Raw genomic sequence first — 23,538 nt, 5'->3', positions numbered from 1 at the left:
GATTACAGTTATTAACACTCTCGGACTGTGCCCGGTTTATTCTTACTTAAAAAGGAAATTTTCTAATGTACGGCCAATCAAATAACTCATGAAAATCCTCTCAGATCTTCCAACATTCGACCGGAGAGGAAGCCAATATGAGCTGGACTTGAACTCACAGCAACCCCTTGGAAGGGGTTGGTGGGTAGGGCTCTTGGGTCATTATACCGCGCATGCACGCTAACCACCAGGCCATGAAGGCTCCTGGGGCTGTGCTTGTACACGAAAACACATATTTTTAACCTGTAGATGCACAGTCTTCCGTCTGCTCTGCGGAGCCTTACTTAATTAGACCATTTTACGCTTTTTAACAATTTACCTCGCATCTGCTCAGCTCACACCACGTGCTACACGCATGGCTGAATGTTATACTAGTATGATACCACTGACATATATTACGTGCAGAAAAGTCGACTTGGTGCAGTCATGAGTTATTAATAAACCAAAAATATAAGCACATATAAAAATTACCGTTACGGGTAACTGGAGGAACTGCACACAGAATATACGCTTCTGTACCGCGCCGCTTACTGTATTATAGACAAGGGGCGGGGGAAAAGTACTATAGTCGCGATGGCATTAACTTTACCTGTGCACATAAGCAAGGCGTCTTTAACCTTCGTTGCGGAGGCTGTTGGAAATGTATTACAGGTAAGGAGAAATCTAAATATTTAGTGGATGCATGGAATGATGGGCACAGAAGATGTTTGCAGTTTTGATGCAGAAAGCAAATCTTTTATTTTAACGTATATACATAGATGTGTAAATTTTACCTGTCCGAAAAGTCTCCACGCCTTTCCGAATGTTCAATAGTCTAGTAGATGAATTCACCCATATATATGGAATCGAAAACCAGTCGATATTTCTCATGTATTTTTCTCCCTCTTTAGATATCATGTGAATGTGACAACCTGGGTCCTGTTGCACAAAGCTGTCGCAACGCTGCCCCAACCGCATTTACCGTTTTGATTTATCTCTTCACTGTATGTTGTCATGGAAATTGCACCAGGCGCAGTTTGCGACTGCTTCTTAGAACAGGTCCATGGAGAGTAACGTGTATTCGTACAAGTACTTTTAGGTGCAAATGCTTCAACTCAAGCCGACCGCTATATCATATGCACAAAACAAACCATGGTAAGGTTTCTTTTCGCATATTGAAATCTTCAAGCCACGCAACCACGCTGTATTACGTAATTTCCATATGGGCAGAGATGGTGGCATATTATGTCTACCCAAAAGGCTTTTAAACTGGTGCTTCTTGATGCCTCAGTTGGCACTCAACAGTGAGAGGTTAGAGCAAAGAGACATTGCTGATTGGCTTGGTGTCAGTATGGGTGCATAGTTGGGGTGTGATATTTAGCGTCTTCGGCATGATACTTCAGTGGTGGCAGCACTTTGGCGGCATTGACTCGACCTGCCACAAGAAGACTCCGTGATGTGCACACGTCTCCTCGTCGTCATAAGGCTGAAAACGTCTTAAGTACGACGTGAAACCCTATTAAACACATACATACATAAAAACACCCTGGCACGCATACACACTGACTAATGTCATTAACCATTGTATATAGACTGGTCTGTTGTATAGCTGTTCTGTCACAGTAGTCTGCCCTGTTGTCTAACCTACATGGCCTGTTGTGAAGCTTCGTCTACTGCATATACAGCATATAGTCTGTGTTGTATAAATATGTACCCTGATGCAATGTATAACCTGGCCTTTTGTATAGCTTGTGTAGCCTCTACTATATTGAATCGCTTGGTGCGTTTATGACTCCTTACGTGTATATTCCGTATTTTCATAATACTTTGATTACTTTCCTTTCCAAAGAATCTGTCTTTTATTTCAGTTCTGAAGTATATTCCATCACAATGGTGCTTCCAAATGCTAACAGCAACGGATACATGCCGTCAAGGGACGTAAATCCTTGAAAAAGGCAGTAACCTATGTATTACGAAAATACCCCATTGGTCTATTTATGAATGTTCCCAGCGTTTGCTGTACATCTATATGTTTGTCTAAGACACTGCCTAAGGTTTACACTATCTAAACATGAATATATTTTGCATTTTGAACATGGGGGTTTGGAAGAATTTTTGATCATTTTTCTTTGCTTTGATTTCAAGGTTAACTGTCCAATAAATAATGCACAAAAAAAGTTTTTGTATTCGTTTCCAGCTTCAAACTAGAAACTCGCATTTGGTGAGAAAGCTGCTATGTACCGAAGGGTTTTCAACTACTTTCGGAAGTGCCTATCAATCTCGCCAAAACTCGTCCAAGTCTCGCCAAATCTCCGTGGGTGTGGTTGGTGCCGGTGGAATCGCCTCCAGCGTCCATATCCCTAACATTCTGAGCAACCACCGAATACAGCTCCGTTGGATTGTAGAGAACAAACTGGAAACCATCGAGACAGTACAGAAGAGTTTATATACGGAAGTATCTTTCCACACCTCAGAACATCTAGAATCACTACTGGACGATTCGAGGTATGAAATTTAAAATTGCAAAATCATACTCATATTTTAATACCGTACTTATGGAATTTTCACTTATACGATAGCCATTGCTTCATGAGTGGTCGTAACCGGAGTGGTGTAAGTAAACCACCAACCTTTGGCAAATCACCACCAAACATTTCCAAGGGTGACGAACAGACGTGCGCGCTTTACTGGTAGAAGCGGTCTTCAGTGAACAAATGGGCCATTGAGAGCTGTTGACCGCTTGGTGTCATAGGCCTGACATGAACAGCGAGAACGTCGAAGTCTACAAATTTCGCCCAAGGCCGGGATTGAACCCACACGTGCTTCTCCCCTCCATTCTCTACTGGGACTTAGAACTGAAGTCTTTGGTCAGTGATATAGCAAATGTTTCCCAGAGTTATGAGTGTCAATTGTCTTTAAGTAGGCTATACGTACAAGTCTGACGTAATGCTTAGAACCCAAGATGTAGTGTCCAGTATTCTTAAATTTGAGTATATGCAAATTAGGCAATGATTTCGTTGTTCATACATTCCTTAGCTGCGGAATGAATGCAATATAAATAATAAACAGAGGTCTGTCATTCACACGATGTGGCGATGTTGAATTATTTTAAGGACGCTGCACAAGTTAGTAGAAAAATGAAAATGACAGAATTTAACCTACTACTTTATTGATTACAAATCTAATAAATAAATAAATAAATGAAACAAACGAGACAGATAAAAATGATTTCATTTTCCTATACAGCATAGCGGCTGTGTTTGTTCTGACACCCACACCGGAGCATCGTGACATCGTCCTGTCTGCACTTCGACAAGGTAAGATACGAATTGTCACTGTAACTTTTACATGAAAGGAATAAATATTTAGTGTCGGAGGACCTGAATTCTCCTGTAATGAGCAATAATATATTGATACACATTTCCGGGGTCACGAGGTCACGACAAGTGATCGGCATTTGATTGGTTTATTCCAGGTGTCATAGGACAGCTAAAAAGTATAATCGATTCTGATTAGCTGACGTGAGAGATATGTACGCCCTGGCTATGCCTAGAAGTCTACGCTGAATTTTACGTATAACAGATTTATTCAAGCGTAACCAAGGCTGCAAGGTTTAATCCATGAAACCGTATCTCCACTGCCTATGTGAATTCTGTGTCCCTAGTTGTCGAATTAAATTAATGCTCTGTTTTATTAAATGGTTTGGATGTGAATGATATTATCGAGATGCCACGAAAACAACAGAAACTTGACAATCCCTATACATATTGTGTAAAAATGTCTCATTCACCGGAAGTGGGAGTGGGAGTGGAAGCCTGAATTTCCTAGCTCCTATATTTTAGGGGACTAGAACAGTACAACCACCCAAGAGCCTCCCACCACTGCGATCGCTGTGAGTTCAAATTCAGTTTATGCTGGCATCTTCTCCTTTCCTAGACGGGAAAATCTTCCAACAATTTGTGGATGATACTGAGTTCCCTCCGGGTTCTGTCGCGTTTCATCTCACTATAATGCTGAATATAGGTGAAATATTCTTGTGTATTGCGTAAAGCACTAAATAAATACTTATGTTACAGGTAAAGCGGTATTCACAGAACAACCTGCGGCAGAAAACGCGGCTGACATCCAGACACTGTATGACACTGCCGCCAGCGTGGGGCGCCCCCTGTTGACAGGATTCAACAGGTAACGTGATATTCAATCACGAGCACGAGATTTTGTGAGAAAGTTGAATGTTTAAGTTATGCTATTAAAAGTATTCGTTCCGTCAGCCGTTAAACAAGGCCCCGGGATCACATAAGCCAAAATTTCAGATCACTTTAAAATTGTTATTTCTTAGGTAACAAGGTCAAAATATTGCTTGCCAACGTAAATTTAGGGTAAGTTATTGTAAAACAAATTTCAGCCAAAATTAACGGAAAGGAACAGATTAAGTTTAACAACTGAAATTTTGACTCAAGTCGCTTCGTAATCCAGGGGCCATGGCATCAAGAAATTCAGGACAAAAGTTCTAAAACCTTTTTCAGTTCGAAGTGGAATAGTTAATTAATTAATAGGTGTGCGTCATTTTGAATCAAGTTACAAAGGCTGTAGTCAGAATGTCATGAATAAGTAACAGAAGCTCATTCAGCTATTCGTATTAAACAAACAACTGATAAATTAAATCAAAAATTTCAAATGCTTGAAAAGCCAAACTGATAACAGGAAAAAAACTCAAACAGCAGTGAAGAATCAGTGTAGAAATTTCAATCTTCCCAGAGCAAAATACTTCAATTGTAGTTGTGTCTGAATGTTTGACTATCCGTTTCTTTTTTGGGAGAGTATAATAGGTATACAATCAAACCTTTAATCAGAAATTATGCGTCCAGCAACCCATACTCCTTGCACCACAGGCGTTACTCTCCACCTATCGCAGAAATTTTGTCCAGAAATCTGGACTCACTGGGCTCACGGTCATGAGTCCGGAAGTGATGTCAGTTAACCCAAAACAATCCGTCCAAGCCTTTGTCTCTAACATACACATGCGTTCTCTTTATCAAGAGTATGTACAACATGATTCTAACCAAAACCGAAGCGATTTCATTGACTAAATAGTTCCGCGCTAGGAAATACGTGATGAGGCTAAGCCTAAATAAGCCTACGTGCGTCTCACAGGTTCCGAAGGTCTAGCGGTGACAGAAATGTACTACGAAAGGTAGAGGGCGACGCATGCGCTATAAGGAGTTTTCCAGCAACCTGTGGATGGTTGTATAGGTTACCCTCCAGGCTTTAGTGGTTATCATCTTTGTGCAGTGCAATGACCCAGGAGCTTCTCAATAATGTGGTCGTTGTGAGTTCAAGTCCAGCTCACGCTGGCATTCTCTTTGGTCGTACGTGGGAAGGTCTGCAGCCAATCTCCGGATGACCGTGCACTTCCCTCGGATGCTACCTGGTTTCTCGCTGTCGTCGTATAAGTGAAATATTCTTGAACTCAGCCTAAAACACCAATCAATCAATCAACCTAACCCATGCGGTCGCTTTGAGTTCAAGTCCAGCTCATGCCAGGTTTCTCTCTGGTCGTATGTGGGAAGGTCTTCCAGTAACGTACGGATGGTCGGGGATTTCCATGGATTCTGTCCGGTTTATTTCCACCATAACACTGAGCGCAGTCGTATAAGTGAAATATTGTTGAGTACCAAGTAAAACAGCAGTCAAATAAGAGATGTATTTTCAGACGATATGACCCATCCTATCGCCATGTATACGACTGTTACAAAGACGGCCAGCTCGGCAAACTACAACTGTGCAGGCTCACCGTGCGCGACTCTCCCAAGCCTTCACACGAACTAATGCCGACGATGGGTAAGCTAAGCTTATTCACTCAAAAAATTAATCTGTTAATTTTAAGAGAAAATCTATTGTCTGAGCGATGCAAGAATGTATTCTGTTATTACAACATACTATTTTGTCATATTCAACATAATATCTTATTAGTCTAAAAGAATCTTTATGTTAAATAAATAGAATATGTGTGTTATATTTAACAGAATAATCTGTTGCAATAACATTAATGCATTCTGGCATCACTCAGACAAGGGGCTTTCAGTTAAAATTAACGGATTAATTTTTTGAGTGTACTCTTCTTTATATGTTGAACAGAAGCATCAGAATAATTGACATTTTCTTCAAACGGTGTGTAAAGAAAGTTCTACATAATAAGACATAGGTATTTATGGTCAATAACTTTATATATCATTACAGATGAATAATGTAACAGTAACACGGTGGCATTCAATAAAGATATACATAACACATTTATTACGATATACTAAAAACTTGTTGTCGTGATTTATTCGGTCAAATGTAAATAAAAAGCTGACTGACAATGAACTTTGAAGTCAAATTTCGAAATACATCCCAATCAGATGCATTTGTCCTACAAGACACCTGGGCCCAGTTGTTCAAAACTGTTTTAAGACTTAATATTAGACTTAACTTTAAGCCAAGATTTCAGTTTTTGTACCAAAAATATTTACATAAAAGTATGTTAAAGATGAACTAATTTACTTCTATTCAGTTTGGCCTCTGTACAGCTGCATTGGTTTGCTGGGTTCTGTTAAAATCGTAAATATATAATATAACTTAAAACCGGTATTAGCTAATACTCTATTCAATAAATGGGTCCTGCGCAGTTAATATTGGTGTTTAATGAAGATGATCAGCATACGTTGAGAACAGCCTGTTACTGCTATTCATTATTGATTTCCATTTATACAATCGTATTTAGGAGAGATAGCAAAAGGAGTTATATAAAATATACCTCAACTTTTTGTTATAGTATATGAATGATTATTGCTCCGTTAATGAAATATTTTATACAAACATTGAAGTGTGAAAAAAGCTCTATAAAAATGGTTCTCAGTTCTCATCAACACAAATTAACAGTGTGACATTGCTTAACCAAGCGTGAAATCCTTACTGAAAAGTTGCAGGTTGGGTTTTTTTAAGTTCGTGTTTCATGGAGTTAGTGGGACATCATTTGTCATGTACAAGTGTGGTATACACACTAAACTGACTTTCTGGGTTTATTTGCGCCCTCACCCCCGGGAAAGTACATTAGTCGCTTGCCAAATACCTGTGGTTTATTCCGGGCCGCTCTGCACGTTATCACTGTCGCATCGGTGAAGTGTGATTCCGTGCGGCATTACACCCAAACAAAAGAAATACAACCACATAAAAGGTTACACTGTCATGAATGTATACAACGACATCTCATTTGTGTTTGAGGACTAGGACTATTTCAAACGTCCTAAAATTCTTCTCATGAATCATTTCGATTCTACTCTAGATTTCGTATAATTTTTTAGGGTTTTATTAAACTACTGCATGACAATCTCATGAAGGTCTCTGTAACACAGTGCATTTGAAAAATACCGAAAAGTAGATTCCGAAGACAGGCTGTTTTAATGATCGGTGATTTGCTTGTTGCAAAACAATAGAAAGTTAGAAAAGACTTCCAGTACCATTAAGTACGTTTGTTACGGGACTGGAATGGTTTTGCCAAGCACCACCCATTGCTTAATTACGATCAATCGACAGGCGTATCACTTGCTATAAGATGTCCCAATTTCAAAAAAACAACGCTTACTTCTAAATAAACTAAGTTGATCAAAGCAATATTGTCTTTTATGAGATTTAGAAGTTTTTCAAATGGCACTTATAATTTTGTAACTTTTGAATTCATCTCACAGATACGAACGAGTGTAATATATTAAGCGACATAGCGGTGCACGACTTCGACTTCATGGCGTGGATCATGAAATGTGCAGCGCCGGAATCCATTCATGTCGTCGCGCATGCCCACGACCCCGTCGCTGTGGAAAAAGGTCAGCCTGACGTCAGCATAGTTACCATGAAGTACCCGGATGGTGTCATCTGTTTACTGGACTCAGCACGGGAATCTTGTTATGGCCATGATTTCAGAGTTGAGGTGTGTAATTGAAGGATTTTCCTTTGAACGAATCAATCAATGAATTAAAGAATCAGTAAAATAAATCAGTCTGTTAGTCAATTAATCGATCAATCTGTTGATCATTCATGTTTATTCCTGGATTTAGCCGGAAGATGCTTGTGAAGAAAGACCAATTGTCTTCCACCATTATAGTGTGCATAACTAATACGCCACTTACAGAAAGTTGAGGGGGCCTCCGTGGCTCAGTTGGTTAGCGCGCTAGCGCAGCGTAATGACCCAGGAGTCTCTCACTAATGCGGTCGCTGTGAGTTCAAGTCCAGCTCATGCTGGCTTCCTCTACGGCCGTACGTGGGAAGGTCTGCCAGCAACCCGCGGATGGTCGTGGGTTTCCCCCCGGGCTCCGCCTGGTTTCCACCCACCATAATGCTGGCCACCGTCGTATAAGTGAAATATTCTTGAGTACGCCGTAAAACACCAATCAAATAAATAAATAAATAACTTACAGAAAGTTCGTCAGTAAATTACCAAAAGTCCAATGTTTAACCCATAAATCTGACTGCCATCGTTTGCTTGAAAAACTATTGAGTATGATGTTGAGTAACGATCAAATATATTATTAAATTCATGTTTAATCCGATCATTGCGTCAAAACAATCAGTTAAATCAAGCATTTGTTCCCTTTCAGTTGTTCGGATCTCAAGGCATGGGTTCATTCGATAACCCACCACTGAGTCTGACCACCAAGAAACTTGACATCGGCGCCCTTCAGAAACCCATGATGCACACCTTTACACAGAGGTTTAGCGATTCTTTCGAAATCCAGCTCAATCATTTCCTCGACTGTGTAGAAGGTCCGTATAGAGATAGCTAAAATAAAAGTTTCTATTCATTATTTATTTATTTATTTATTTGATTGGTGTTTTACGCCGTACTCAAGAATATTTCACTCATACGACGGGAGCCAGCATTATGGTGGAATGAAACCGGGCAGAACCCGGCCGAAATCCACGACCATCCGTAGGTTGCTGTAATACCTTCCCATTTACGGCCGGAGAGGAAGCCAGCATGAGCTGGACTTGAACTCACAGCGACCGATGCTTAATCATAACGCTGCGCTAACGCGCTAACCAACTGAGCTACGGGGTCCCTTTGTAAGAAGCTTAACATGAAAAACAGTAAACATGTAAGTTTAACTATTTGAGACGCGGTTTGGAGAACGACCTGAACGGTGCCATGCATCTTTTTCCGACGTACTTGGTAACTAAGTAAATAGAGTTATAATCTGGAAGTCATTTTAGAGAAACAAAAAACACCACGTCGTGTCATTCGTACCTTACTCTCTTCAGTGTATGTTGCTAAAAGGTAAAACAGGATTCGCACGGCGTCACAGGGGAAGAATTTGCTTAATCGGATTATAAAAATAACTCACGCCTGACTCGTTAAAGCTGATACCATGACGGCACTTTAGATTTCAGCCATGTGGGCATTTTGTTCATTTTGAACTGCGATATCTTAGTGATACGATATCACCAAAATAGAAAGGCACCTTTTAAACTTTATGCGGGATACTTTATGAATACAAGCATACCTTAGGCCTAGTGTCGCATTTTGCTTTAGAAATCACACACCAACGTGCCACAATTCATCTAAAAGTATAGTACTAACCCTACTGCTTTCGTTTAGATGACTCCGACCCTAACATTTATATGCGACCATCTTGTTTCCACATATAAGGAGTTTCCGCGAAGAATGACGTCATATGCTTAACTACTTCATTTAAATAGCATTCTTCATCTGATTGCTCAGATCAGAAAACAATTTCCTTCAATACAAAATACAATACGGAGCCGTGAATGTAATATGCTGGGGAAAAAAAGACATTGTGAAAAAACATTGTTTTGGAAGAGAAAACTGAATTGACCAATCATAGGTCGTTTGCAATCAAACACCAAAATGCCAGCCAAGCACAGACGAGCGCCTCACAGTAATAACTGTATGTATTGACTACGGTCTTACCATTAGATAAATAACTTGTATTTCAAATTAAGAACAAGGATTACCATGGACGTGATCGCCTACACATGGCAGTTCCAGTCAGTTTAAAAACATATACCATTCTTTGTCATCTGCCGCTCTGCAGTGCTTAAGAGATACATGTGCACGTAGGGGCCTACATTTCCAGAGCTTAAAAAAAGTATAATTTTAACAGTAATAATAGTATCGGGTTACACAACAAACACCAAGACGAATTCGTTAAAATCTATTCTATCATTGAGGCCTTCAGAATGTGCTTAAATAAACACCTTGCAAACATGCGAAAAGGTTGAAGAATTACGGTACACAGGAACAGTGACGTACCAAAAGAACAAAAGGATACACTGCTATATGCCGATTTGTTTTAAGCGCGCAATGCATTTCTAATTATGATTGAGACAGCTTATTCATAAACAGATTTCAAAGAGACATATATCGACTAAATAATATATTATAAATATATTATATTCATATATATATATATATATATATATATATATATATATATATATATATATATAATAAAAGCGTGCAGACCAGCCCTTATATATCTGACATCTTTCATTCTCAGATGCAACAGTTTCTCGTCGTCAAAAAGGACATTTTGGGGCTGAGAAAGTATAATTTGCAAAAGCAAAACGACACTGAAGATCACGCATTAGCCCCAGGAATACAGATAGGATTATAGCTTATAACCCCATGTATGATTGGGCCCCTACTTTAAAATTCGGGTGTTCAAAAAAAGATTTTCTCTTCTAAAAAAGTTTTTTCGACCATTTTTTTTCTCTTCCAAAAATTTTGTTTTCACCATGTCACTTTCTTTTCTTTTCCAAATTTTTTGTTTTACCAAGTAATTTTTACAGCTGCGTATTTATATTTTTCTCTTCCCAAAATATCTTTCACCATGTCAATTTTAGGGCCCCATATTTTTCAGTTAAATACAACAGACTGATTTATGGGGTGGAGGAATCCAGAGTGCCATAAGTAATTTTTTACTGGTAAACTGCCTCCCTGACTTAAAGTCACATTAGAAACAGTCAGACGTGGGTATGAACACGCGACCTCAATGATAGAATAGATTTTAACGAATTCGTCTTGGTGTTTGTTGTGTAACCCGATACTGCCGAGCTTTGTTTCTTACCTTGTCAAATCCCTCCAATGCTGCGCATTCTCAGGATTTGACTCAGTACGAATCAAGGTTCCGCAGTATTGGGCTACACAACAAACACCGCTACGGCGGTGTTAAACCTTTAATTATGTTTATTTCACGGCCAAGGTACTATATACGTGTTTTTCGTCTATATTTTATGCTGGACAGTACTCTTTGTACGGACAATACTGCATATATTCACGTTTGGCGGCGCCAAGTTCTTGTAAATATGTATACTCGATGAAATGAACCAGGAGGCTGAAACCAATGCGGTCGTTGTGAGTTCAAGTCCAGCTCATGCTTAATTAAATAAACAAGCAAATGCTACATATATTCGCGATTAGATTGTGAACCTGTTCGTATATCGTACTTAATCGTATATTTACCAGGTAAATGCTCCCCGTGTGTCACAAAGGACGAATGTGTCTTGACGGCGTTGATGATAGAAGCAGCCGTGGAGTCTTACAAACAAAACAAAGTCATCAACTTCCAGGAATTTGTATCAAACAGAGACGTCTAGCAATACACTTGGACCCCAACAATATTGCTTTTGTGTACACAAAGAACTTAATTAAGCACCCCCTCCCCCATCCCCTGCTTTTCACTGTGGCGATTTTGTACACGGGCGATTAATGTTCTTATGGATTAACAGAGAGTAAAATGTGACTGGCTGTGAACCATGTGACCCTGTCGCTTATTAAAAAATACAAAATGATTGGAATCCATGTGTATTAATGATAACACACACGTATTTCTGTCATCACTGGTTTTGATATGAAACAATGGCTTTAAAGTATGGCTCTGAAGTGAGCAGTGTTGATGCAGTGGTTGAAATTACTCAAAAAAACGTCATGTGGTATCTCTGAAAGCGTTTTACGTCAGTATCGGGTGTATCCGCCGTGTGCCTGGATGACTGTCTGATCTCTTCTCCTCATACCACCTGTCATCCTCCTGATACCATTCCTCGTGGAAGGCAGCTCCCAGTTGGGCCAGATTATGTACTGATGGATCCCTGGCTTGCACGGGACGTCAGTTTCCCTGGAGAAAGTTCATGTACAATGCTTGTTAGCTCTGAATTGCAAGACGGCCGGAGGCGCGCATTTTAAGCGTTTTTAAATCTAATATTCTCACTAACATCTATTTCAAAACAGTTATTCACTTATTTAAATAGCTTGTGAAATTGTTTCATATATGTATATATATATGTCATTCACTATGTTCTGAAAATAAACGCTTACAAAACCACCTTATGATTTTCAGGCGTAATAGTAGTCTTTAGATATAAGCTGAGTATATATATGTATATATATATATATATATAATTGAAAATGAAAATGTCATTGATACTTCCCCCGCCAGTACTTTCTAAATAGAAAAAGCAAGGCATTTAAAAGTAAGGAAACTTGATCTTTTTTTGGTATAAATGAGCCTTCCAGTGTTCCACGTAGGCCTAAATGACAGTGTTAGCCAGCAAATTGTCAGAAATGTTTGCGTATACTGAACAGTTTGACAGATGATAGAAATGGAGAGAAAAAAGGGATTACGAATTCAGTGGACATAAATCTGGTGAGATTTTGTCAGGCCAATTCTTGATCTCGATATGCGAGCTCTCAGCCAACTCTCAGGAAACTCAAGGGGAGGGGCGGGGGGGGGGGAGGGGGGAGATTTGCAGCCTTCACACAACCTAGCGTGATAAACACTGATAGTCAAAATAGGTTTCAGAGGTTGGCTTGGTCTTATGCAAACAGATATATCGGTACCACAGGTATTTCTATGCACACAAAACTTGCCCCTGTTGCTCACGATTAACTCGCGCATATCACATCAGCATTCCTTCCAACATGAAAAGCTCTAACAACGTCACAGAGATTATTGCCCGCGTAATCGTTCGGAGCACTTAGAGGACTTCAAGAACTTGGCGGCTCTGGTACACGCTACGCTGTTGCCCTCCCCTCAAAAGTTAAGGGGTTAAAAGGGGCTTAAAATACTATCTCGTAGTGAAATATATCTCCCAAAAAGAAGATTGGGGCGAAAGAATACGCGATTACAAACAACAATTACGCGAAGACTGGAAAACAAATATAGAGAAAAAATCGTTATCTTATCTTTATTGACAGCACTCTGTATACATCAGATTTCGTAGAGGTATAAGAAGACCACAAGTCCATGGCAAATCCGACAACAACGGACGTGTATAACTGTAAGTTACCACCGGTCACAGTGATTCAAGACTCGAGTGACTCTCTATACGCTATGCAAGCAGATCCTAAAACGACACTTTTTTGCAATCTGTAACACTTTCATTATAACTGATCTCCAGATGTATAATGGAAATAATAATGTAAAGGTGTACATCTATGGATGTTAACACACGTGGCTAGCTATATGTTTTCTATACTCTGTTTGTATATGGAACTAATACAATGTATACTGATTGCAAAATGAAGATTAGCTTAAATAAATCCCGAACTACACCTACAGAAATACAGATAACGTATACCCTAAGCAATGACGTATTTTCAAACTTTTTATGGCCAAAAAGGCCCTCTATGGCAAGTTCTGGTAGTTTTCTTATCCCGACAATCACCACCTGTTACAGAACCAATCAAAAAGGTAAATAAATACATACTGAAAGTAGGACACTTACCAAATCTTTGTTGATAGAACGACGAGGCCTTTAGGCCCAATTGGCGATTCAAGGGAGGTAACTTTAAAGCGATGATAAATACTCATGACATAGTAGCGGGACGTAGAAACCGCATGCGCGACGTAATCTTACTGGGAATATCAACAACTGATAGGGACTGTGCTAAGAGGTTTTGTTATCACCAGTGGCGTCGTAATTATCAGCTGGACGTAGGTCTACACTCTCTTGATCTTAAAACTTTGCCCTGCGTGAGCCTCTCGCCCAGCATCGTCCCACTTACATACCGGGAGGCCGAACAATCAGGTCATCGTGCCACGCCACAATTTTAGTGCAACCGACGTTCTTCGACAGTTCTGTCACTTCTTCCAGCAAGCAGCTAGCATCCACTTAATTGGGAAGCAAACCCAGGGACTGTACGGGAAAGCTTTGCAGTACCTCACCGTCTACATAAGCCATGAAAAGGGTCACACTGCCAGGCTCAGACCTCAGTGTCTCGCCGGTATGTATAGGCTGCTGGCAGTTCAATGACGGGAAGGACACGGTGAACTGGGACGCTCAGCCGCAGGAGGTGAGTGCTGCCAGGCGGGCGGATTAAGTGAGCCGCCGTAAAGTAAGGTCCGTGCAGCTGCCCGTTAGAGGGCCAGATGACGGTATAGATGACTGAGATTCGTTTTGTTAGGCAGTAGGTATACAATGACTTCTGGTTTTTCCCACAAGTTATAAAGCTAGTTTTCAATTGTGTCTATGCCTTTGAACCTCTTCCATATACGTGGCCTACTAAAGAGCCCCCATAGGCCTATAAAGACGTGCGGCCAATATGATCGAAAAACGGTTTGCAGAGGCGGTTAAAGTGTCGGCTCGTTGCTGAGCCCTTGATGATTGAAGTTGTGTGTTCGAATGCAGTTCTCGCTGCTTTGATGGCGGCTTTATTTACTTATTTATTTGATTGGTGTTTTACGCCGTACTCAAGAATATTTCACTTATACGACGACGGCCAGTATTATGGTGGGAGGAAACCGGGTACAGCACGGGGGAAATCCACGACCATCTGCAGGATGCTAACAGACCTTTCCACATACGGCCGGAGAGGAAGACAGCATGAGTTGGACTTGAACTCACAGCAACCGCATTGGTTAGAGACTCCTGGGTCAGTACGCTGCACTAGCCCGCTTTTCAACTGAGTCACGGAAGCCCCCTATTTCGGCTTTAAGTCAGGGGGTTGAAAGATACCCGGTAAAGAGCGGTGTGTTTACTTCCGACACTCTGGGCTCCCCGGTCACTCCATTTTCCTAGCCTGACCACTTGTTCAAATATTGCACAATGCAAAGTAGCTTTAATAAATCCAAAACCGTACACTAAAAAAATAATCCGTAAATTGTAACAGAAAGTCAGTTGTCTCAGTGATGCTAGAATGTATTCTGTTCTTATAAGGTAAAACTGTGTTATATTCAAACACATTATCCTGCCAGTCTAATGCGATCGTCATATCTTGATCGTCAAAACAATGTGTGTGCTGTACTTAACAGTATAATCTGCCACAACAGAATAACAGAATACATTCTACCATCACTCAAACAACAGAATTTCTGTTAGATTTACAGAAATTACAGTTCGTTTTTTTCAGAGCGCGTAAAAATACATATCGTGTGAAAACATATGTGCTATCCTGTTATGGCGAAGGACAGGCGTCTGAAACATGTTTTCACCGCTTTTCCTCATCCGATATGATAATATATATATATATATATATATATATATATATATATATATATATATATATATATATATATATATATAGATATATATACATGTATTCTTCCAATGGGTTTGTACGAAAACAAATAAAAATGATCAGGAAGGCCTCAGCTAACAGCGTGGTATACTGGGGTATCGCTGGAGGTCACTGGCCTAAACTGCGTGCAAAATAAGGTCAGGTGTTCTAATCACGCGGTCCACACGCTCAGATACGACTGCGGCCCCGAGTCAGGAGGTTTCTCAGGTCGAGCTCAAGGTGCGGTTGCTTCTCTCCAACTCCACACATAATTTAGTTTCACCCACACTTTCTTTATATAAGCATGCATTGTGTGTGTGTGTGCAGCCAGACTGATATACATATGTTAAGAATGACTGATGATGACATAACACACATCGACATGCACCATCACAGAGATATATGTAGCGTGGCTCGATATGTTGCCATTAGATGATGCAGTCGTACCGCGATGTTATGAAGTTCAAAAAATTGTTTATCAAGGTAAAAGAATAAGCATACTTGGCACCAATTATTGAGCATTGTTGGGCTCAAAACTTTTCGGACAAGTTGACCCCTTTTTTGTACCCTTTATTCTTTTATTTCATATATGTAGATATTAGAGATGCATAGGCACGATTCGACGTACCGTACATATACTAGTACCAGGTGAATAAACGGAATCTCTTGTGCACAAGTTGATTCTATTGGATGTGTTCCACTCCCAGACCTGCGCCGTACATCCAAATTTGTTATGTGATTCACGGGCCCTATTTTCTGTATTCTTACGCCCTATTTCACCATTAGGTGTTCCAAGATTGCATATCTTGAATGCAGATAGACCACGTTGAGCTTTCTGACCTAAAAGCGCATGCTCACTCCTGACCCAAAAGCTTTGGTCATGCGCACTTATCTAATTATAATCTATACTGTTATCTGCAAGGGTGTTTGTATATAATATCTGGGTCACTGGGGGATTTTTATTTCATTCACTGAGAACGTGCAAACAGATCTGTGGGGCTATTTATAAATATTGCATACCATATAGATATCCCGCATGTAGTGTGGCCATCTGTAATTGTTCCGTAACATGGCCCGTAAGATAGAGACTACGTGATATCCTTAGCAGTAGAGTCTGTATTTCTTAGCGCTTACGTCATGCTTCCATATTTTACCGTTTATGAATTAAGTAGACGTGCATTGATTGGTCAGTAGTGATGTCCAAAAACGTCATTTGATTGGCTGATTGTTTTATTTGGCCAGCATGAACAATGGGCGAACTTCTCTTATGCAATCACCGATTTGGTAGCTCTTGAATGTTGGTGTCTAGATCGTGTCAGGAAGATGAAGGATAGAATATTTGATATGGCCATTATGTACAATCCGTTTATGTTTCAGGTCTCAAAACAGGTGGTAGAGAAGGCGCTGGAAGTTGGAATAAACTTCTTCGACACTGCGGAGGTTTGTATAGAACGACTGTACCTGCCTTTCTAGCCACGGTTCGATAGGGAACGTACTGCGAGCGCTGGACCAGTTCTGTTGTTTTACAGCTATTACCATTGATACCACTGCATGCTCCATTCAATAATTTATAGCATAGATTCAAATATAAACTTAAATTTAAATATAGATAAACTATATATGTTCTTGGCATGTATGGCATTCTTGCGAAATTGGGAATAAATCTGTGTATAGGCATGTGGTTTGTTCGATAAGTTATTTAAAGGAGAAAAAAAATTAAATATCAATGAAATACCATTGAAAAGAGTGTGCGTTTCCTCGCAGGTGCATGCCAGAAAAATGTACCTCAAGTTGATAAATTATAAATAAAGTCATCGCCAAAATCCGCTGTGGGCGACTCCATTTTGCCTAAGAACTAGTCCTGAAGTCTTCTGTGTTAGGAGGAGAATTGGCCGTCGGAAACTGCCGAATTGCAGTACGTACATTTCCGGTAGACCTCTTCTTCCCAGAACATAGCGAACAGTACAGTTCGTTTTCCGTTTGACGATCGGGAAACCGGAATGTTGGACGTAGGTTCCGAGTTTCCACGAACAAGCCGGCAGTTTTAAGAACTCTCATTGGCTGAGAGGCAACACACCCCCAGCATAAATTACAGTGTGTTAAAGATGGAGGACGCGATGGACTCGATTTATACCAGCCTTGCCTTTTTTTAGGCTTTACGTGTATGGCGAGGAAAAATCGCAAAATTATGCAGCAGGCACCACAAGATGAAAAAAGGTTTTCTTCTCCTGTTTTTAGGTTTTCTTCTCCTTTAAAGGATTTTAAGACATTGGTCTATCTATCTATCATGACAAATACAGCTGGTGTGATCTTGAACATGAATGGGGCTTGCCAGTTCATTGGAAAAGGAGGCCCTCTACTTACTTGAATAACAAGTTTCCACAACAATTCAAATGATCGTGAATAACCATGGTTGGTATTTTCGTTCAAGTGGATAAGGGGCACAACCTTTCCATCAGTTACAAGATTTACTCCCCTTTGTTGAGGGATAGTGAGCTTCATTGAGCCAAACTCGAAGCAGCAGACGTGTATTTTAGTTTCAGTAAATTCTTGCACCTCATGATGCTAGCTTCAGCACAAACCAATCTCGATCTGTCAGCAAACTGCGGATGGTCGTGGGTTTTCCCCGGGCTCTCTCCGTAAATACTGTTTGTGAAGATGATTCGTAATTACGTTGTTTGTTTAATTATCAGGGTTACAGTGGATCGGAAGAAGTTTTAGGAAGAAGTTTACGTGGCAGACGACAGGACGCCATCATCGCCACCAAATATGGCTTTCGTGAAGGTCCGTCAACACAGCCTTACACAGCCGTCCAGGTGGAGGAGGCGATAGAGAGGAGCCTGAAGAAATTGGAGATGTCCTACATAGACTTGTTACAGGTATTAGACAGGATGTTAGGAAATATTTGCCTAGATGAGTTAAAGGTATAAGCCTGGTCATGAAGGGATACTTACCGAGATGTTCTACAGGTATAAGTCAGGTGATCGGAGGATATTTACCTAGATGTGCTACAGGTAACAGCCTTGTGACCAGGGGATATTTACCTAGATGTGTTACAGATGTAAGCATGGAGCTCAAGGGATACTTACCTAGATGTACTGCAGGTATAAGCCTGCATGGTGATCAGGGATATTTACTTATATATTTGCTACAATTATAACACCGCTGTTGTCTAGATGTGTTACAGATGTAAGCCTTGTAAGTTGTGAATATGCCGTATAAATGTTGTACACCTACAAGCCTGATACTGCGGGCATACTTACCTATATATTTGCTACAGTTATAACACAGCTGTTGTCTAGATGTGCTACAGATGTAAGCCTTGTAAGCTGTGAATATTACCTGTAAATATATAGATATAAGCCGGGTAATGTGGGTTTGATATCAGCCTGGTAATGGGGGCATATCTACCTTGATGTGCTTTTGATATAAGCCTGCTAATGGGGAGATATTTACCTAGATGTGCTTTTGATATAAGCCTGGTAATGGGGGGATATTTACCTAGAAGTGCTTTCGATATAAGCCTGGTAATGGGGGGGATATTTACCTATATGTGCTTTTGATGTAAGCCTGGTATTGCGGCAATATTTACCTAGATGTGCTTTTGGTATAAGTCTTGTAATGCAAGGATATTTACCTGTAGATCTGCTACAGTTATAACCCTGATATAGTATATATAGTTTTGTGTAGATTATAAGCTTTTGAAAATTCTTAATTATGTACTGGTCATAAACTTCGCTGATGTGCTTGCTTGTTCGTGACTCACCTCGGTTTGGACCACAGGAAGGTTTCTGTAGCCTTAACTGCGACGAACAGTTCTATGGGACGACGACGACGTTGCATTGTTGTTGTTTACTCTTGGTAAATGATGTTCTTCCTGTTTTTGATTTAAGGGGATGTATTGCTGAAATGCGCTTGCGTCACGCACAGCTTGTGACGTCATATCGCTCATTTGTCTTCTCTCTTTGACGCAGATACACTTCCCAAGTTTTGTGGCGGACATCGGCGAAACAATCAAGGAACTTGATCGACAGGTATCTCTGGGCAAGATCCGGTATTACGGCGTGTCCAACTACGGCCCCAAAAACTTAAGGGAGTTTTTTGATGCTGGAGGAAAACCAATTTCTAATCAGGTGGGTGAAAACTAAAACCTGGTGAGCAAAACCGATGGATCTGAAACCATGTTAGTAGGAGGTTTGTCCAGGGCATTTGTTCCTCCAGGCTCTGCGTGGTGACCTCTAACCTCTGATAAACGCTGTAGTTATGATTGTAATATTACTGAGTACAATGCAAAATTAATCAGTGAATAAATCAATCTTTCAATCAGGTAACGAACATGGCAGACATTTGTTCGTAACATTTCTGTCCCTAACACACAAGACTGTGACAATTAACAAATTATTATTATGCTAGAGGTTTATGTCGCGTTCAACAATTTTTCAATCATGTGACGATGACAGTCATTAAGTGTGTGTACATATGCTGTGACTTCTTCTGGTAGGGAGAGTCAATGCAGACACTGAAGTGCTGCCCCAACTGAAGTATCATGCCGAAGACACTAGACATGACACCCCATGCAGTAACATTATAATGACACCGGCCCAACCAGTCCTGTTTCCTCTAACCTCTGAGTGCTGAGCCCCATGCGAGGCAGCGACAAGTTCCATTTTTAAAGTCTTTGGTATGACCGGACCCGAGTTTCATCCCGGGCCTCCGGACTTCGAGATGGTCACCACCGATCATTAGGCCACCGAAGCGTACTTCTGTGTAGATGATTTGCTCCGAAGTAAAAACTTTAAATAATATTGTTACTGATTTCATGCTGCTTGGAGAAATAACCGATTTAACATTACTACTTGTATCACATTTATTTCAGCTATGTTATAATTTACTATGGCGGTCAATCGAAAACGAGGTGCTTCCAATATGTCGGGAGAAAAACATGAGTATTCTCGCCTACTCACCACTGCAGCAGGGTTTACTGTCTGGTCGTTTTAAAAATGCCGAAGATTTCCCAGAAGGAAGACGCCGTGGAAAACTGTTCGGAAAGGACAGGTAAGGGACATAACTCTTAACAGCAAAAAGACGTATTGGACAAATTTGATAGGCCACAATAATGTAATGAAAAGATAAAATGAATAAATTTCTCAGCCAAGAAATTGGAGACACGCCTGTAAGTTATAAAATATGAAAGGCTTCAACATGGAGGGTAAACCCACAGCAGGCACGATGTAAAGGTTGCTAAATGATCACAAGGAAGACATGAGAGTCCACCGCTTGTCAATTTATCTCAGTTAACGTTTCGTTGTAAATGCTTATAAAGTAGCTTCTTATAACCCCTTAGCACCATGTCTTAATCACAGTTAGGTAAATAACCATGTAAACCATGTGAAGCCATGTAAACCGTAGTGTATTATCCGTAACTTGGTTTAGAATACAGGTACACCCATACGTACCTTGTTCCTGCAGATGTCATTTCCTGTACGGACGTCAGCCCAAACCCCTCCCCGCTCCACGCCCCAACCCAACAGATGACCTTTCCCTTACGGATGTCCACAACCCCCACCCAGCAGATGTCATTTTCCATGCGTTTGCACCCCACCCTCTCGCATACAGATGTAATTTCCGCTACCTATGTCCACACCCGGCAGACATTTCCCACATGCTGATGTTTCACTCAGCAGCTGAAGATTCCAATAACTACAATATTCTCTGCACCTGATGTTTCCCATGTGCACCTCACCCTTTCACCTGGTGTTTCCCATGTGTACCTCACCCGTGCACCTGGCGTTTCCCATGTGAACCTCACTCTTTAGCAACTGATGTTTCCCATGTGTACCTCACCTTTGTACCGGATGTTTCCCATGTTTACCTCACTCTTGCACCTGATACTTCTCATGTGTACCTCACTCTTGTTCCTGATATTTCTCATGTGTACCTCACCCTTGCGGCTGGCATTTCCCATGTGTACCTCACCCTTGCGGCTGGCATTTCCCATGTGTACCTCACCCTTGCAGCTGGTGTTTCCCATGTGTACCTCACCCTTGCAGCTGGCATTTCCCATGTGTACCTCACCCTTGCAGCTGGTTTCCCATGTGTACCTCACCCTTGCAGCTGGCATTTCTAGTGTGTACCTCTAACTTGCACCTTGCACCTGATTTTCCCCATGTTTGCACCCCCCCCCCCCTTGCAGCTGGCATTTCCCATGTGTACCTCACCCTTGCACCTGGTGTTTCCCCATGTGTACCTCACCCTTGCACCTGATGTTCCCCATGCCCCCCCCCCCCCTTGCAGCTGGCATTTCCCATGTGTACCTCTCTCTTTCACCTGATGTTTCCACTTTGCAGCTGGCGTATAAGTGAAATATTCTTTAGTACGGCGTTAAACACCAATCAAATAAATGAATAAATTATCAGAAGGGAGACTCCTGAAGCTGATCTTTCCCTTGAAGTCATAGACTCTCCTTCCCTTTCGTTTGCACGCCATTCCCTTGCATTCCCTAGCTTTTCAACTGACCTTTCCCTTACAGACATAAGTTTTGAAACTGGCTCTTGCGCTGCTGTTTTCTTCAGCTTTACTTTATTTCATTCTCTCTCAACTGACCTAATTTCTACTGAAATTTCTATCTTCATCTGACCTTGAGCACAACAGATTGTAAATATATGTCTAACGATGAGTACTTTTTTTCGCGTTTACCTCCCAGCACAAAGCTGTCTCGCCATGGACAAGATGGTGCCGAAAAGGAAGTTTTCCAGGTAAAAAAAAAAACTTATTTAATTGGTGTTTTACGCCGTACACAAGAATATTTCATTTATACCATGGCGACCAGCGTTATGATGGGAAGAGACTGGGCAGAGCCCCCGGTAAAATATGGCCAGGGAAGAAGCCAGCATAAGCTGGTGAGAGGCTCCTGGGTCATTGCGCGACGCAGGCACGCTTTTTGTGCTAGTGATGGGTTCGCAGTAAAATCCATCTCATATATTAGTAATATTGTTCAAAAAGCACTCCCAAAATTATCCTCTCAAACCAAAATGAAAATAGTAACAAATTGCTGTTGAAACTATGGAATACAGAAAATATACAGTTAATCTGTCTGTAGGCATTAAACAGAAAATTTTCCGTTTTCCTCCCTCCATAATGCTGGTCGCTTTCGTATAAGTGAAATATTCTTGAGTATGGCATAAAATACCCGTCAAATAAATACATAAATAAATTAAACGGAAATATTTTTTTCAGAATACATTATAATACTGGGTTTGTAAACACTTCCTGTTATGTAAATAATGTGGGCTGTTTTGACCGAAATAAAGAATTATTAAATAATTAATTAATTAATTAATTATGGAAGTAATAAATTAATTTATTGCAGGCCCTGGAGGCGATCCGAAAGGTTTGCGACAGGGAGAGCATCCCGATGGCACGTGCGGCGTTGTCATGGGTGATACAGCAGCCCAGCGTCCCCGTTGTCATAGTCGGCGCGCGCACACCGGAACAGGTTGTGGAGAACAGCAAAGTCGTCACGCTCAAACAGGTTTGTGTGAAAGTGTGAAAATATATGTTTCATTAGTATATTTCTGTAGATCCGCATTTATTATTTGTCAAATCGGGTGTAGAATTATTCGATAGACTAGATAGGGTTTTCTCAGGAAAACTAAGAAACAAAGTGACGTGAGAATTTTGGTATAATGCAAAGTTCAACAAGTTCCTCGTCTAAAAGAAAAATTTTGAAAGAAAAAGAAAAACACATTGTACAGAAAGAGATCCTTTTTGGTTATTATTGTTACAACCCGGTATTCCAGAACAGTTAAAGAAATTAATATTCTCTTGTGCTTTTTTCCCATTGTGTAGGAAGTCCTCGACGAGTTGGCCTCGGTCACAGAAGATGTTAAGAAGGCTGTTGGCTCCTCCCTCGATCAGTGGGCCCACCCAGACCGATGTCAATAGAAAACTGGCCCAATACACCCCCC

General features: G+C 40.7%; 2 protein-coding genes across 2 annotated transcripts; both read left to right on the top strand.

The window, feature by feature from the left end:
- The first annotated feature begins 612 nt into the window (after positions 1 to 612).
- On the top strand, positions 613 to 11,673 carry LOC135479800 (uncharacterized oxidoreductase YrbE-like). Its single transcript, XM_064759706.1, has 8 exons — positions 613 to 690; positions 2,216 to 2,523; positions 3,265 to 3,335; positions 4,095 to 4,203; positions 5,732 to 5,859; positions 7,749 to 7,987; positions 8,655 to 8,820; positions 11,543 to 11,673. Exons 1-8 carry the CDS (start codon positions 613 to 615, stop codon positions 11,671 to 11,673), a joined length of 1,230 nt encoding a protein of 409 aa, XP_064615776.1.
- Positions 11,674 to 13,704: 2,031 nt separating this feature from the next.
- On the top strand, positions 13,705 to 23,538 carry LOC135479154 (1-deoxyxylulose-5-phosphate synthase YajO-like). Its single transcript, XM_064758916.1, has 8 exons — positions 13,705 to 14,368; positions 16,949 to 17,011; positions 18,265 to 18,450; positions 19,546 to 19,704; positions 20,448 to 20,626; positions 22,275 to 22,326; positions 22,941 to 23,102; positions 23,420 to 23,538. Exons 1-8 carry the CDS (start codon positions 14,255 to 14,257, stop codon positions 23,513 to 23,515), a joined length of 1,011 nt encoding a protein of 336 aa, XP_064614986.1. The 5' UTR covers positions 13,705 to 14,254; the 3' UTR covers positions 23,516 to 23,538.

The sequence above is a fragment of the Liolophura sinensis genome, chromosome 12 (assembly GCF_032854445.1).
Source record: "Liolophura sinensis isolate JHLJ2023 chromosome 12, CUHK_Ljap_v2, whole genome shotgun sequence".
NCBI classification, from domain to species: Eukaryota; Metazoa; Mollusca; class Polyplacophora; order Chitonida; family Chitonidae; genus Liolophura; species Liolophura sinensis.
The sequence above is the reverse complement of the archived record's forward strand: the minus strand, read 5'-3'. Positions and strand labels throughout refer to the sequence as shown.